Source organism: Chaetodon trifascialis, chromosome 23 (assembly GCF_039877785.1).
Source record: "Chaetodon trifascialis isolate fChaTrf1 chromosome 23, fChaTrf1.hap1, whole genome shotgun sequence".
In the NCBI taxonomy this organism is placed as follows: Eukaryota; Metazoa; Chordata; class Actinopteri; order Chaetodontiformes; family Chaetodontidae; genus Chaetodon; species Chaetodon trifascialis.
In genome coordinates, this window is record NC_092078.1 from 6643515 (window position 1) to 6660313 (window position 16799).

At 43.8% G+C, this 16799-nt stretch overlaps 1 protein-coding gene and 7 non-coding genes across 8 annotated transcripts; all 8 read left to right on the top strand.

Annotated features, from left to right (window-relative positions):
* The first annotated feature begins 66 nt into the window (after window positions 1–66).
* On the top strand, window positions 67–4942 carry LOC139351786 (ciliated left-right organizer metallopeptidase). The gene is made up of 14 exons (XM_070993790.1): window positions 67–469; window positions 563–656; window positions 874–925; window positions 1038–1187; window positions 1280–1405; window positions 1485–1569; window positions 2123–2268; window positions 2348–2531; window positions 2663–2732; window positions 2842–2938; window positions 4064–4171; window positions 4320–4457; window positions 4543–4652; window positions 4735–4942. The coding sequence occupies exons 1-14, from the start codon at window positions 67–69 to the stop codon at window positions 4940–4942; spliced, it is 1971 nt and encodes a 656-aa protein (XP_070849891.1).
* Window positions 3228–3301, top strand: trnan-guu (transfer RNA asparagine (anticodon GUU)). Its single transcript has one exon. It is a non-coding gene; the product is annotated as a tRNA-Asn (tRNA).
* A 268-nt stretch (window positions 4943–5210) lies between the features above and the next one.
* On the top strand, window positions 5211–5284 carry trnan-guu (transfer RNA asparagine (anticodon GUU)). The gene has a single exon. It is a non-coding gene; the product is annotated as a tRNA-Asn (tRNA).
* A 465-nt stretch (window positions 5285–5749) lies between these two features.
* On the top strand, window positions 5750–5823 carry trnan-guu (transfer RNA asparagine (anticodon GUU)). The gene has a single exon. It is a non-coding gene; the product is annotated as a tRNA-Asn (tRNA).
* A 160-nt stretch (window positions 5824–5983) lies between these two features.
* trnan-guu (transfer RNA asparagine (anticodon GUU)) lies at window positions 5984–6057 on the top strand. Its single transcript has one exon. It is a non-coding gene; the product is annotated as a tRNA-Asn (tRNA).
* Window positions 6058–6475: 418 nt separating this feature from the next.
* Window positions 6476–6549, top strand: trnan-guu (transfer RNA asparagine (anticodon GUU)). Its single transcript has one exon. It is a non-coding gene; the product is annotated as a tRNA-Asn (tRNA).
* A 924-nt stretch (window positions 6550–7473) lies between these two features.
* On the top strand, window positions 7474–7547 carry trnan-guu (transfer RNA asparagine (anticodon GUU)). The gene has a single exon. It is a non-coding gene; the product is annotated as a tRNA-Asn (tRNA).
* A 541-nt stretch (window positions 7548–8088) lies between these two features.
* trnan-guu (transfer RNA asparagine (anticodon GUU)) lies at window positions 8089–8162 on the top strand. The gene has a single exon. It is a non-coding gene; the product is annotated as a tRNA-Asn (tRNA).
* Window positions 8163–16799: the final 8637 nt, after the last annotated feature.

Sequence of the window (16799 nt, forward strand, 5' to 3'; positions counted from 1 at the left end):
AAGCTCCTCAGCCGACAGCGAATCGTCACCATCACTGTGACCCTGACAGAGGTTCCAGCTATAATTATGGTTTTACCTCCATCCCAGAGACTCTGGGTGGGGATGCTGGTGGTAATGGTGGTGGTGACGGAGTTCCCCAGAGCCCTGCAGAAGTGCATCTTTGATGATGTTCAGGACCAGATCAGGGTGGTCCGAGCTGCACCCATCCACCCAGACGAGCCCAGGCTCGGAGCCCGGGCCGGGCAGCAAGACAGTCGTCCAGGATGGAGGGCATCGCCTCTGCGTGGCCTGTCAGTGAGGGAGAGGACAAGCCTGAGAGAGGTAGCACCGCCCACTCCTGTCTCTCCCCAGCCAATCAGGATCCGGAGCTGGATTCCGAGGGAGAGCAACAACCTATCAGAGGTTGAGAAGGAGAGGCTGGAGGCAGCTGTGGACGAGGCTGTGAGGATGGTGTCTTCTTTACTGTCAGGTGAAAAAGAGACCACACACACACACACACACACACACACACACACACACACAGACTAACATGTACTATCATGAACTGTTGATCTGTCAATAGTGAACAGAGTGCAGGGTCCATTGTTGCTCAGCAGAGACATCAACAAGTACTGCAAGTTTCTCTGGAGGAATTCGAGCACTGCCAACTACAACAGGTGTGTATGCAGTAGCCTTTGTGTGTGTGCGTGTGCGTGTGTGTGTGTGTGTGTGTGTGTGTGTGTGTGTGTGTGTGTGTGTGTGTGTGTGTGTGTGTGTGTGTGTGTGTGTCCTTCGTATTTGCACGCCCATCTTTTCCCCTTTCACTGGGCACTATTTCCTATAGAACAGATGTTGTGAAAATGAATTTAAACAGTTCCATGTTTCTTCCTCCAGGTGTGGTCGTGCCAACAACAACTACAGATCTGAGACCTGTCTGGATGTGACAGTAAGAATCAGACTGAATGATTTGTGTACACAGACATAGACAGCACGTACGCATAAAAAGCTTAAAATCCAGCACCAAATACGTCATTGTTTGCCATCCCTGTAACTAACAGATCTCAGATGATCACCTGGCTGGATGTGATATTTATCCCGAGGCTGATTCACCTCGCAGGACTGAGCTCCGTCCTGGAGGTGCCGGTGTCCCCGACACCGACTTCCTGCTGTACGTCCACGTACAGGCCACTGACAAGTGCAGAGCGGAGGTACACACCCACTGAAAAGACTGAAAGCTGAACACATATCCAAGAAGAAAAACCTTTAATTATCTGAGAATCAAATCTCCTTCTGTCCTCAGCCGAACGTGTTGGCCTACGCTGTCCACTGCCAGACGGACAGGGGTGGACGACCTGTGGCCGGGGTGGTGGTCATCTGCAGGGACAGGCTGACAGCTGCCACATACAGACACCGCGCTACTGCACAGGTACCATAAGTCATTTAACAGCAATACTTCTGGTGTGTTAACGTCCACACGTCCACATCCACGTTCATCTGTTTTGCAGACTGTGATCCATGAGCTGTTTCACACACTTGGTTTCTCTAAACATCTCTTCCACACCTGGACGGACTGCTCCTCCACTTCTCCAGGTTTTAAACACATCTTCATGTACTAGGTGTGAAATTATCCAGGAACATCTGAAGCTACTTGTGGGTTATGTGAGGTTATTGTAGTTAAAAATGTCCATTGATGTCTTCATAAACACATTTACACACTTATCTTGTTCAATTGCATAGTTGAATTGCACCATAAAATATTAGTTTCCTCTCATTTTACTTACTTTTTCTGCAAAAGCGGACTGAAGAGTTGCAGATAGAAAACACGTCACATATAAAAATTGAATTTAAGCCACTAAAAAGTCTATATAAATAAGATAAAAATGTTTTAATGAAAATAATAATGCTTAAATAATCCATTCAAAGCAAGTTTACAACGTGCTTTATATGGGCTAATGTGGATTTTAATATTACACAATAAAGTATGACAAAAAACAGTGGAATACATACCCATATGGGCCAAATTCTATATAAAATCTTGATTTAAATAAGCAAATCTGCTCCGCATTTGAACTCACATTAAAGATCATAAGCATCGGTCAGAAAATGGCTCTTCTCATGGGATTTTCTTTGAGTCGCGCTGCAGGGAGAGGTGGCTGTTCTCCTCGAGGAAAAGTGACTCACCCTGATGGATCAGGCCAGATGAGGATTTACACCCCGTCCGTCATCTCAGCCCTGCAGACGCACCTTGCATCTGCTCACCCTGAGCTAGGAGGACCGCTGGAGAACCTGGTACTGCGCAGCTCCAGGTGAACCCTTTTCCAGATTTCTCATGCGCTCCCCTGACATGTTTTACACTCTCTGTCTTCAGGATGTGCCTCCAGGGAGAGCGTCCTCTCACTGGGAGTCCCGGGTCCTGCAGGGCTCCATCATGGCGGCGGTGCTGGGGGACTCGACCACGGTCCGGATTGACCCGGCCACCCTGGCTGCATTCCAGGATACGGGCTGGTACAGTGTCAACCTGAGCCGGGCGCAGGGTCTCGTCTGGGGGGATGGTAGGCAAAGATGGAGTGTGTAGGGTTTCATGTCGAATCTCAAACAGGAAGATGACAACCTGTCTCATTTTTTTAAGGTTGTTTACAGGAGAAAAAAAGCTTAAACTTAAAGATGAATGTGTTTTTTGCAGCAGAAGGAGCCATGTTTGGTTCTCTGTCAACCTGTAAGAACAAGTCCTCGTCCTTTTTCTGCACCGGCAGGTAGATTTATAATTATAAGTTTGATTTCTACAACTTCTTTTTTAAAATCAATTTTGGTCACTTTTTTCTTTTCATACATTTCCAGCACTAATGTTTGCTTTATTCTCAGTGGAGTCGGGTGTCATTATCTTCACCTCCACAAGGGGGAGTGCCAGACTGACCAATACCTGGAGGGATGTGGCGTGTATAAACCTCTCAAAAACGGAGCAAGTTTTCTTTCCTCTCACCTGTCCCTTTCTTTAAAATCATCTTCACCAAACAATATCCTTCAGATTATAGAAGAAAGGAAATTATTTTTTCTTATTTTTTCTGGACTCTTTTTTTTTTTAATTGTGACAACACTGTGGTAGAGAGAAGTTACCTGTTTAGTTTAGATAAAGACCTCCCTGGATGGACCAAATATATCTGCTTACAGCTACTCTGTGGTGTGTGATAATCCAATGATTATCTGTTTTCAAGATCGAGGCTACGACCACTGATTGACACACCAAAGAGGTCTCTGTGGCGCAATCGGTTAGCGCGTTCGGCTGTTAACCGAAAGGTTGGTGGTTCAAGCCCACCCAGGGATGTTTTCTACTAAGCATGTAACTTTAAATAAATGAATGAAGTTGTGTCCATGATCGGGATGGTGGTTACAGATGTAAAGATCAAACACAATACATCAAGACTGAATGAGAAAGCAACGTTCACCTTTAGAAATGACAGCAATTGCTCTCCTCAGTGATCTTAAAAGAAGAGGTGATGCTACAGAGTAGTGAACATGACCTTGTCCAAACTTTCTTGACACATGTTACTGGCATGAAATTCTAAATGAGAAAGCAACTTTCAGAAACAATGACACATCTCGGTTTCAACATTTGATGTGTTGTCTTTATATTTCAATAAATATGAGGTTTCATTGCTTTGCATGTCATCGCATTCTGTTTCTATTTGCACCTGCGGCCTTACAAATGTCTTACTCGCCAGTCTAACTTCAGGTGGGTGTGGCTTGAAGACTGAGGCCACACCCCCTATAGCCTTCCTCTAAGATGTCTCTGTGGCGCAATCGAAAATTGTCAACACTACACAGTACACTGATAAAAATAACAAGGAAGGGTCTGAGGGTGAAAGCAAAACCTTTGAGTTCAGGAAGTTTAGATGAAGCCCTCCCTAGATGGACCAAATATATTAATAAACGCTGATAGTCAATATCAGCTACATGAAGCAAGACATCTTTGATCAGAGAGAGGCACTCTGTGTAAAAGACTGCACTTCTGTTTCTTGTGCCATCCATTAGAGTCTGTGATATTTTGTTGCACGTGTTCACTCTTTGTCCTCCTCTCGTCCTACAGAGTGAATGTTGGAAAAATGAAAATGGCAGGAAGTCAGCTGAAGAGGACTGGAGCGGTGAGATCTTTGGCTTTGACAGCCGCTGCTTCTTCTCCAGCCTGACCAGACAGGTGTGTGTATGTGTGTGTGTGTGTGTGTGTGTGTGTGTGTGTGTGTGTGTGTGTGTGTGTGTGTGTGTGTGTGTGTGTGTGTGTGTGATTGCTTGTCAACAACTGTTTTCTTAGTTTAACTCAAGTTTCTCCTTTCTCCACCCATCAGAACCACAGTGAGTTTCTTTTGTTCAACAGCTCTGTGGAGGGACGTTGTTACAGACACAGATGTGCTGGGCCGAACAGGTATCAGATCCAGGTGTCTGGCTCTGAATGGGTGGACTGTCCAGCGGGGGGCACCACTCAGGTAACGCAACGCTGGACATGACAACATACAGAATGTAACTACAGTATAAGTATTTTATATGATCTTTTGTGTCCTAAACCCTCAGATAACAGGATACCAGGGTTTAGTTTCCTGCCCTGACAGGAGGTTATGTCTGTACGCTGATGTTGCTCCCTCCTCAGATGATGTCAGTACATTTCCTGCTTCTATCACAAGGCAAGTATGACTTTAAACAAGCACCTATTGGCTTTATTGTTAAATGCATCCAGTAACCACATGTTCTTGTTTGTTTGTTCAGTGATCCATATGAGGCTTTGAATTCAGCCCAGAATTGGACCTGGCTGCTCCTCACATCTTCAGACCTCACTGTGACCACAGCCTTCAGCATCGCTGCTGCTGCTGCTGCTGCTGCATGCCTCCTGGCTGCAGTCGTGGTGTCTTACAGGAAATGTTGCCCCTGCAGGGTCAGGATCCACCCGGGTCCAGGGGATCACAGTGATGTGTAGTAAACTTTCAGTGTTGAAATAAACTATGATTTTGATGGCTTGTGTTTTTTTCCTCAGGTCAAATGATCATTTTAATTCAAACTAGCATCATCAGAAAACATGCCAAAACAAACAGTACATAAACCATTAACTAAATGAATCAAGACATTATAGAGATCATTGAAGTAAAGTAAACATTAGAGGTAAGAAACAGTAGACACAAACAGCAAACACAGGTGGGTGGGGCTTCAAGGTCGAGGCAACACCCACTGATTTCCTGACTAAAGGAGTCTCTGTGGCGCAATCGGTTAGCGCGTTCGGCTGTTAACCGAAAGGTTGGTGGTTCAAGCCCACCCAGGGACGTTTTCTAATATGCATGTAACTTTAAGTAAATGAATGAAGTTGTGTCCATGATCGGGATAGTGGTTACAGATGTAAAGATCAAACACAACCCTGTTACATCAAGACTGAATGAGAAAGCAACGTTCACCTTTAGAAATGACAGCAATTGCTCTCCTCAGTGATCTTAAAAGAAGAGGTGATGCTACAGAGTAGTGAACATGACCTTGTCCAAACTTTTTTGACACGTTACTGGCATGAAATTCTAAATGAGAAAGCAACTTTCAGAAACAATGACATTTCTCGGTTTCAACATTTGATGTGTTGTCTTTATATTTCAATAAATATGAGGTTTCATTGCTTTGCATGTCATCGCATTCTGTTTCTATTTGCACCTGCGGCCTTACAAATGTCTTACTCGCCAGTCTAACTTCAGGTGGGTGTGGCTTGAAGACTGAGGCCACACCCCCTATAGCCTTCCTCCAAGATGTCTCTGTGGCGCAATCGGTTAGCGCGTTCGGCTGTTAACTGGAAGGTTGGTGGTTCAAGCCCACCCAGGGACGCTTTCCTCTTACCTGACCAGGTAGAGGAAAGTTGTCAACACTACACAGTACACTGATGGACCAAATATATCTGCTTACAGCTACTCTGTGGTGTGCGATAATCCATTGATTATCTGTTTTCAAGATCGAGGCTACAACCACTGATTGACACACCAAAGGAGTCTCTGTGGCGCAATCGGTTAGCGCGTTCGGCTGTTAACCGAAAGGTTGGTGGTTCAAGCCCACCCAGGGACGTTTTCTACTAACTAAGTAACTTTATATACATGAATGAAGTGGTGCCATTATCGGGATGATGGTTACAGACACAAAGATCAAACACAACCCTGTTAAATCAGGAATGAATGAGAAAACATTCCACTTCAGAAATGACAGCAATTGGTTTCCTCAGTTCACAAACGCTTCCAGTGATCTTAAAAGAAGAGGTAATGCTATGCCGGAGTGAAGATGGCCCTGTCCCAACTTCTTTGAAACGTGTTGCTGGCATGAAATTCTAAATGAGGAAGCAACTTAAAATTTCTTAGTTTCAACATTTGATGTGTTGTCTTTGTGCTATTTTCAATAAATTTGAGGTTTCGTTGCTTTGGATATCATCACATTCTGTTTGATGTGGGTGTGGGTTCAGGCCACACCCCCTACAATCCACCCAAAAGGAGTCTCTGTGGCGCAATCGGTTAGCGCATTCGGCTGTTAACCGAAAGGTTGGTGGTTCAAGCCCACCCAGGGACATTTTCCTCTTAACTGGCCTGGTAGCTAAATGTAAACAAGCAAACTATTGTCAGAAAAACAACTACAGACCACTTCTTCTGATGATTTCTGGGAAAATTTTCTGGAAGCCTGACTACTCCTCCTGTAGATGTGGACCAAATACATTAATAAATACATATGCTTGCAGCTGCACTGTATTGTGTAATAATCAGTTTGTTAACTGGCATAAATGTTCAGTTCAAAATGCCATGATTGAAGCTGCTGCTTCGCAAATGTCTTACTGCCCAGTCTGACTTCTGGTGGGTGTGGCTTGAAGACCGTGGCCACACCCCTACAGTCCACCTCCGAGTTGTCTTTGTGGTGCCATCGGTTAGCGTGTTTGGCTGCCAACCAAAAGGTTGGTGGTTCAAGCCCACCCAGGAATTATTTTCCTCTTAACTGACCAGGTAGAGCAGGCGTGTCAAACTCATTCCACAAAGGGCCGTGTGGCTGCAGGTTTTTCCTCCAACCAATCAAGAGCACACAGTCTGACCAATCAGCTGTCTGAAGACTGAGATCAGCTAATGAAATGAGTCAGTCTGGTGTGCTGCTGCTTGGTTGGAAAGAAAACCTTCAGCCACGCAGCCCTTTGTGGAATGAGTTTGACACCTCTGAGGTAGAGGATAGTCAGCATCACACACTACACTGCTAATCATAATGAGGAGGGGTGTGAGGGTGAGAGCAAAACCTAAGAGTTCAGGAAGTTCAGATTAAGACCTTCCTGAGTGGACCAAGTATGAAAGAACACTAAATCTGCTTACTGTGTAATAATCCATGAACTGTTTTCTGCACATGAAAATTTTAATGCCATGAATGCAGCTTCTGCCCATGGCCCAGTCAATTGCAAAAGTAGATGGGTGGGGCTTCATGATCGAGGCCACACCCACTCACATCCCCCTCAAAGTAGTCTCTGTGGTACAATTGGTTAGTGCGTTCGGCTGTTAACCAAAAGGTTGGTGGTTCAAGCCCACCCAGGGAAGTTTTCCTCTTTGCTGATCGGTTAGAGGAGGATAGTCAACATCAGAAAGAACATTCCTAATCATAATGAGCAGTGTGAAGTTTAGAACAGAAGCTATGAGCTCAGGAAGTCAATGTTAGCAATATAATTACCTGAAAGGTTGCCAGTTCAGTCCCACTGAGGGACTTCTTCATTTAAACTAACCATGTAACTTTATATACATGAATGAAGTGGTGTCCATTATCGGGATGATGGTTACAGACATCAAAATCAAACGCAACCCTGTTACATCAAGAATGAATGAGAAAACAACATTCCCCTTTAGAAATGACAGCAATTGGTCTTCTCAGTTCACAAACGCTTCCAGTCATTCTAAAAGAGGAGGTGATGCTACAGAGCAGTGAACATGACCCTGTCCCTACTTTTTTGAAACGTGTTGCTGGCAGCAAATTCTAAATGAGAAAGCAACCTGCGGCCTTACAAATGTCTTACTCGCCAGTCTAACTTCAGGTGGGTGTGGCTTGAAGACTGAGGCCACACCCCCTGTAGTCCACTGCAAAGGAGTCTCTGTGGCGCAATTGGTTAGCGCGTTCGGCTGTTAACCGAAAGGTTGGTGGTTCAAGCCCACCCAGGGACGTTTTCCTCTTACCTGACCAGGTAGACAAACTGTGATGCCAAATCTGACAGTATACTGACAATTATCAATTGTAATGAGGAGGGGTGTGATGGTGAGAGCAACACCTTCAGAAAGCAATCAATAGTTAACAATATAATTAGCTGAAAGGTTGGCAGCTCAAGTCCACTGAGAGACATTTTTATCCAAACTAACCAAGTAGCTTTATGTAAATCACTTAAGTGATGTCCACGATGGTTACAGAAATAAGGATTAAATACAACCCCATTTCAGAAAAAATCTGGGATGCTGTGTAAAACTTAAATAGAAACACTCAAATTTAATTGAAAATAGTGCAAAGACAAGACATCAAATGTTGAAACTGAGAAAAATCATGTTTTTTGAAAATGATATCCTCGTTTAGAATCTCATGCAGCAACACATTTCAAAAAAAGTTGCAACAAAAGTGGCAAACAAAGTGACAGCGGCAACAAAAGAAAGCACCTGGTGGAACTTCTCACAATGAATCAGATTAACTGGCAGCAGGTGAGTGACATGATTGGGTATAAAAAGAGCCTCCCAGAGAGGCTCACTCTTTCGGAAGTAAAGATGGGGAGGGGTTCACTGCTTTGTGACAGACTGTGCTGGAAAACAGTGCAACACTTTAAGAATAGTGTTTCTCAACATGACACTGCAAAGAATTTGGGGATTTCATTGTCTACAGTACATAATGTCCTTAAAAGATTCAGAAAACCTAAAGAAATCTCTGTATGCATGGGATAAGGCCCCAAAACCAGCACAGGTCCAGATGGACTGGGTGAAGTGGAAAACTGTCCTGTGGTCTGTTAAGTCACAATTTTTCGGCTAACCGGCACATTTGTGAAGGCACCGTTAATGCTGAACCATATATATGCAGGTTTTAGAGCAACGCATGCTGCCAAGTAGACGACGTCCTTGTGAGGGAAGGCCTTGCTTATTTCTGCAGGACAGCACCAAACCACATTCTGCATGTGTTCAAACAGCATAACTCTGCAGTCAGAGTCCGGGTGATAAACTGGCCTGCCTGCAGTCCAGACTTGTCACCCGTTGAAAATGTTTAGTGCATTATGAAATGTAAAATATGACTGAGACCCTGAACTGTTGAGCAGCTGAAATCGTACGTCAAGCGTGAATGGGAAAACGTTCCACTTTCAAAATGACAGCCTCAACATTTGATGTGTTGTCTTTGTGCTGATTTCAATTAAATATGGGGTTTCAGTTCTTTGCATTTTTCAGACTGTTATGCTGTTAGACTGAATAAAGCGTCTGCCCAGGGCTCAGTCAATTACACAGGTGGGTGGGCAGGGCTTCTAGATCGAGGCCACACCCCCCAGGGACGTCTTCATCTTACCTGACCAGGTACAGACACTAATATTATTAAAATTTGACAGTACACTGACAGTCATGATCAGGAGAGAGGGTGACATAATGTAAATGTTAACAGGGCTGACGATTACAGACAAAATCAAATATATTACTGAGACAAGTAGAGACGCTCCGCGCAAAAGTCTGTCAAAATAAGATGTCAAGAGTATTCCCACTTGTTAATGATATTGTAACACTTGGTAAATGTAACCTAAGGCATCATCTCCATTGACACTTCACCTGCTCAGCTGTCAAATTGCTGCCTGTCTTCATCAAATGCGCGCTCATGTTCTCACTCAAATTCGCCTTTATAACAGGCCTGGGGGGTTTTTCCCTTTCTTCCGCCGTTCATTTGTGTGCAGTGAAGTCACGTGATTCTAAATGGTCCTATATGTGACGCAAATCATGAAAAAAAAAAAAAAAAAAAAAAAAAACCCTCAGCAGACGTTTATCTATCTGTAACCTACAGTTCCACTTTCAGAATAAGCCAGTCTGAAGAGCGCTGCAGTCCATCCTGCACGGCAAAGCGGCGAAATGACGTTCAAAGTCAGAGTCGTCGGACCCAGAAAAGTGGACCAGATCATCGACCTGTGCTCTACTGAAGAAGAGATGAAGACGATCACCGTGGCGCAATTAAAAGAGAAAATCATTCAAGAACCCAAGTTAAGTAAGTGTCATCTAATTTGTCATGAAGCTATGACTGTTGCCCTGCAATCAACTGGCGACCGGTTCAGGGTGTACCCCGCCTCCCGCCCGTTCACAGCTGGGATAGGCTCCAGCCCCCCCACAACCCTGAAAGGGATAGTCGGGTATAGACAATGGATGGATGGGTAAAAAACTAAAGGCGTAATTTAGAGAAGAAAATATGATAATGAAGGAGAAATCAGAGGTTCCGGGAAGCGGCTGTGCGCAGCTCTTTACTGGAAATGGGAAACCGAAAGTGTCGGAACTCATTCTGACGCTGACTGACTTTGCAGACGAGCCAGAAATAAACGCTGTTTGTGTTTGCCTTTAAGGTGGTGATATGGTGATGGTGTTCGGAATGGAGCAACTGGAGGAGAACAAAACACTGTTTTCCTATGGAGTCCGACACATGTCCGTTATCCACACACTGCTGAAGATCCCTGGATGACTCTGACGTGAAGGAGGACGGAGAAAAGACGCTCAACAACGGGAAATCAGTGTTCTGCTGACCAAAACCAATGTGTTCAAATTCCCTGCCTTTACTCAATACCTCTTGTACATGTTTCATTACATCGTTTTGTCTACATTAAAACGAAACTCAAAAGTCATTATGTGTCTTTGTAACTCCTTAAAGGCGTCTGCCCTGTCCTCTGTCCTGCCCATGCTGAGACATGTGTCACCCTGACATGCATCTCCTTCAGATGATGTCTAAACATTTCCTGCTTTCATCATGAGGCATGCAGGGCGTTACTGCCTATGCATGCTTCAAAAAGGACTTCACACCGTGACATTTCCTGTCCACTTTGGACCAGAGCAGTATCTTTATTGGTCTTTATGTTACAGGGAAAGCAGCAATGCAGCAGAACAAGCAAACAATCAGAAACAAAGCTAGCATATATGAATTTAACAGATTGAATAAAGGTCTTATAGAGATCAAAATGACTACCTACAATACAAATGTGATTTTTCAGAAGCTTAAGCAAAATGATTCTTACAAGAACAAACACATTTCTCCATGCTCGTGACATTAATATTGAAGTACAAACTGCCACTGTAAATATTTAAATTTTGGAAGGAAGGAAGTTGTTAAATTTTAGTACGAGTACACAAAAGATCTTCTAACTTCTAACTTCTAACACTTTAAAATTATAACTTGAATTGAGATGAACCCCTTGTATTTTTATTTTTATTTGCTTTTTTTATTTTATTTTATTTTATTTTACATTATTGTTTTCAAACTGCACTGAACAGTGATTGAAGCTGTATCTTGACTCTGTATGTTGGAGGTGCGATTTTCCTTTCAATGTAAATCTGCACATATGGACAGAAATGAGTATGTCATTCATTTTATGTATTTATACTTGTTCAATAAAGATTAAAAAAAAAAAAAAGAAGCGAGGCACAGACACTCGACCGGGGTCCTGCGTAGATCCCGCCACGACAATTTTGCTGGCCTTAGTATTTCCTGTGTTTTATTTTGTTCATTATTTTTAGATTTTGTGTGTGTGTGTGTGTGTGTGTGTGTGTGTGTGTGTGTGTGTGTGTGTGTGTGTGTGTGTGTGTGTGTGTGTGTGACAGACATGTGTATTGGTTCAATACTGGACGCAACATTTCATTGTCAGTTAAAGGATGATTCCGTATTTTACGGGACGGGTGGCAACCCTACCTATAATTGAGCTGAACAGCCAATTATGTGGACAGATTGCTGCCCCATACAAAATAAAACAAATATAGAACAGAAATATGTCAGCTAAGACGCGACATTAATGATCCGTTAATGTCAGGAAGCACCCAACAAGCCATAGCTTCGATGAGCCACAGACGAACCGAGTTCGATTCACCTGATCTAATAAGCAATTGATGAAGCACTGAAAAACACTTTCAAAACCTTCTCATGGTCAATTTTTTTAAGCCGAATTACTCAACAGAGCCTACTGATTACTTTCCTAGATCCAAAACACGCGGACCGACGCAGATTTTGGAGAAAAAGCCAGATAACTTTAAATTTGTGGATTTTTGACTGGGGTTCGGCGAGCCCCGCAGCGTCCCGTCAGAGTCCTCACTGCGGGACGAAAGCACAGTTATATTTCTCCGTAGAAGTAGTTTACGTGTTGACTGAATCATGCTCTCCTATCTCTGCTCTCTGTGTGAGCTGATTGAATCAGGGAGCGCGTGGGAAGATCGTTTAAACAGCGTAGGCGCGAGCTCGTCACACACGCGGACGAGCAGTTGCGTCTGAGTAGTGAGCGGGCTGGTTGGTGTGGAGCCGAGGGGGGGCTGGTAGTCATGATTTACAAGGGAGCACGGATTTATAGTGCATGGCGGGATTGATGACAGTCGAATAACATTTAGTCTTTTACCGTCATTGCTGTTTTAAGGATGATTTATGACGTACCTCGTTTATTTACATATTTGCATACATATTTATCCCCTTCTTGTTAACGCCTTCAGTTTATGCCTCCTTCAGTAGCTTTAAGATGTTAAAATCACGTGTGACAGTGTCATACTGTACTTTGGATCTCCATCAGAATTTAAAATAAATAATTAAAATGTGGGTTTGACAATGTTTGACTGCATGTTGTAATGATCGGTCCAAAAGCTGGACAGTGTTGAAAAAACAGCATAAAGTTGTGCAAAATTGTCTTTGCCTCATTGTCTAAGAGTGGCAAAACAGCCTGATTCTGATTTGTTAGAGGCTATCATGCATGTAGCATTTATTTGAATTTTCTATCACTCAACCAATCAGATAACTTCAGCACCAGTTGAAAGGCTTTGTTTACATGAATTTTGACAAAAACGTTGTATTTTTGCATTAACGTGATTAATGAAAATGGCTAAAATGTGGGCTTTTATCACAGCGTATTAGTCATCATCATTTCAGACACTGTGCTCGACCAGCTCAAAGTTTACTCTGTAAGTACAATACGAGGCTGAGGAAAACATCTGAAAGCCACTACCTTTCATTGCCATCACATTGCGTCACAGCCTGTCTCTAATGGGGATCGCTGGCCTCACGGGTTCAGATCTGCTTCAAGTGTTTATTCAGGGGGCATTTTGAACAGTGGCAGTGTGTGTGTGTGTGTGTGTGTGTGTGTGTGTGTGTGTGTGTGTGTGTATAAAAGGCTAAAATTCTGAGGGCGTGTATATTAGTCCCTCCCTTCTGCTCCGCGAACAAGTGACGTAGTCACCTGGGACCGTAGTCGAGCACAGCCTGCAGCCGTACCGTCGGCCTTTTTTTCCTTTCTCCGTGTCCACCTGCGTGTCCACCGGAGGAGATTTAGTGGTTGTTCACGTGGAGTTATCATATTTAGTTTGGAAGCGTTTTATTGTGGCACCCCGAGAGTTGAGTGGATGCACGGAGTGAGTATTGTTTCTCGACTGTTTATGACGCACATCGTTACTTCACGTGTGTGTGTGTGTGTGTGTGTGTGTGTGTGTGTGTGTGTGTGTGTGTGTGTGTGTGTGTGTGTGTGTGTGTGTGTGTGTCTGCCGCTAGACGTGTGATTTCTGCTGTTTGACGAAGTTTACATAGTGTGTAGTTTCTGCAGCGGCTGATGAGTGAGTGTGTGCATAGTTAATCAACAGTACCGCTGGCGTCGATGGTTAATTGCCGACACGTGCGACGTGTGTGCGCGCGTGCGTGCGTGCATGTGTGTGTTTATTGCACGCTTAGTTCAGCCAGCAGACGGCGCTATCAGACCAGTTAACCTGGTCTTATGGCTGATATTTAGAGAGATGTGGATAACTGCTGTATATACATAATGGAGGTTGTGTATACTGTTTGCATTCATGCAGTTATATTGTGTTATTGTTGGGTGATGTATCACGTGTTTACTGTTATTATTTGCAGAACTGTTAACAGCACTGGGTGTACACAATAAAGCATCACGGATGTTGGATCTGCTTGGAACCCTCTGGACTATTGTCATCATTGTGTGTTCACAACATCTTGTCTGCTGCATAAACCTGATAGGAACGAGCCCTGTCCTAACCTCCTTTACAGTGTGCCTGACGTGGGGAAACAGTAGGGCCCCCTTTTCTTCTGGGTTTGGCCCAATAACAGTTAAGTTCTGAACGTCACACTCGCCTCAGCGCCTAGCGGGACACAGTGGAACTATTCTTGGAGCACCGGTGACATAATGGAGCATCTCAGACGGGCACCCACCCTCCCTACGTATCTCACAGCGAGCAGCAAGAACAGAGTCAGCATCCAAACCGTCGCATAGGCAGGAGTGCAGCTGCAGCTCTTGTTGATGCTGCATTGGAGGTACAGTCTGTTTGGTGCTCCCATTGACGGAACCATTCAGAGAGCGCAAACATATAATGAGGTCTTAGTTTCCCCATTTGATTGGTAAAGCTGTCAAAGCACTATTCAGACGGAAGAACGGTAGAGAAGTGCCATACACGTCATATCTAATCCCCCTTAAAGCATTCAGTGTTTATTAAAACCAGTTAGCATTGTATTTTGTTTGGCATGTTTAACAAGACCCAGCAAACATGAAATTCATCCTCGCTCTAATATGAATCATGGGGCTGAAAAATTGGGTCAGAAATGAGTCTGCCCAGCTGTAATCTGGTTAATATTCCTAGAGAATAATTAGCCAAAATGCATTATTATCAGTGGGTGTGCCACCAGAGCAAACACCGATTGTTCAGAAACTAATTCAAATGTCTTGATTGCTTGATTGTAACTGAAACCAACAAGTTTACAACTCTCGCAGGAGGCCATTAAAAGTCATTGTCGGGAAACAAAGACAGTTTCTGACTACAAGGCAGGATGAAGGAGAGTAGCCAGTTTAGGAAAACACATAACGCTTCATAATAAAACGGCTCCTTGAACGGTCAAAGTCAACACGGTTCCACGGGAGGAAATTTGGGGATTTTGAGAGACAAAATCACAGTACGTACTCATAACACGTCAGGAGCAAGTCACTGAGAAAGGGAAAATGAAACGTTTGTTGATGAGATTAGTTTTTAATTCACACTAAAGATATGGAATAACTGACCCAGACTGAGAGGTTATTCCAACAGAAAACCAGTGAGTCCTACAGACCAGGGTCTCTGCTCCAGGAAGCAGGTTTACAGTTATCTGGGTTGCTTTTCCTCTCGGATCAGTTGCCATCATTTTCACAGGGGTGTGACCTCTGCTCTGGCTGTCATGAAGTGTCTTGAGAAGTTGAACAGCGATGTAAGACTGCTGTTGTTGGAAGTGAGGCAAACAGAGAAAATTTAGGAAGTATATTCACACTAAATGTGCTCCTTTGGAGTGCAGATGCCATTGGCATGCACTGATGTATATCTACAGCAGCTTGGCTTGTCAACAATGAAGGCAGCGGCACACTTGCTATCTCCTGCTGAAGCAAAAAGCACATTACAATCTGTCCCTGGCACCATTACAACAAGCGTTACCAAACAAATGTCATGAATTAACACCGTGATTTGATAACAACCGTAACTGTCAATCACTTTTTAGCTACATTGCAGGTGAGTATGGCTACGTCACCAATTGGTCCTGACTGAAAAATCTCAACAAGTATTGGATGGATTGGAAGAAACATTTGTGCATGTTGTACCTACACAGTACAAAATAAAACAATCAAACAATATCCTGTACTGTGTTGTTGAATTATGTGCTTGTTTCAGCTTTGCGGACGCTTCCATTCTCAGTCAATGAAAGTGATGTTAGTTTCCAGTTGGCTCCAGTGTCCACGCGTGCTGGAAAATTTCACATCATCTGATTATGGACCCTATTTTCCCATCTTTTTGTGTCTAACTGATACATGGAGACAATAATTTTGGAAGTTTTTTCAGTTTTGAATGAGAGCACTGCAGCTGGCAGCCATGAATGTAATCACACTGCGTGTTTGCACACCGCCAAAGTAAAAGTGTTTCTTTTTTCCACTGACAAACTCACATTGTTATAATAAGAAGAAGAAAGAAGAAGAAGGAACGTACTTTTATTATCACATCACACAGAGTTAGTTGCACATTACACGCCACGCTTCTCGTGAAATGATTTTCTCAGCATTTATCCCATCCTCGGTCTGTCGATCCTCCGCGGCAGACCAGGAGCGGTGGCCTGCCAGCTGCCAGCCGACGCCGGCGCCTGGGAGCGGGGACCAGTTCTCCTTCGGTGCTTCGGTTCTCCTTCCTTTGGTGATCGTCTTGCATGTTTTTAGTGGGGGTTATCTAAGGAGGAAACCTTATTTTCATGCAAACTCCACACAGAAAGGCCCCCTTTTTTCTTCGAGCAGCAGGCACCGAAGGCGTGGTAGAGGACACGCCACCAGCGCCCACAGCGGGATTCCGGGGGTCTTCTAGCTGTGAGGCGACAAGTGTTACACTTGTGCAACCGTGCTACCCTACAAATAAGTGTCTGACATTATTATGGAAAGAATCCATACAGAGATTCTTCTTTGTTGATGAGTAAGATCTGTTTTGCTTAAGCAGAAACAGCTGTTGTAGCGCTGTCGCCAAAGCCACCAGACTCCATTCAAAAAAACAGTCATTTTAGCATTTTTTAAAAAACCTCTTCAAATGCATCAAAAACAAAATAAAACTCGACAAAAACCT

Coding starts and splice junctions, on each gene's coding strand:
- LOC139351786 (XM_070993790.1), top strand. CDS start 67: ATGGTTTTACCTCCATCCCAGAGACTCTGGGTGGGGATGCTGGTGGTA. Junction 1,406..1,484: donor GACACCGCGCTACTGCACAG/GTACCATAAGTC, acceptor TCTGTTTTGCAG/ACTGTGATCCATGAGCTGTT. Junction 4,653..4,734: donor TTTCCTGCTTCTATCACAAG/GCAAGTATGACT, acceptor TTGTTTGTTCAG/TGATCCATATGAGGCTTTGA.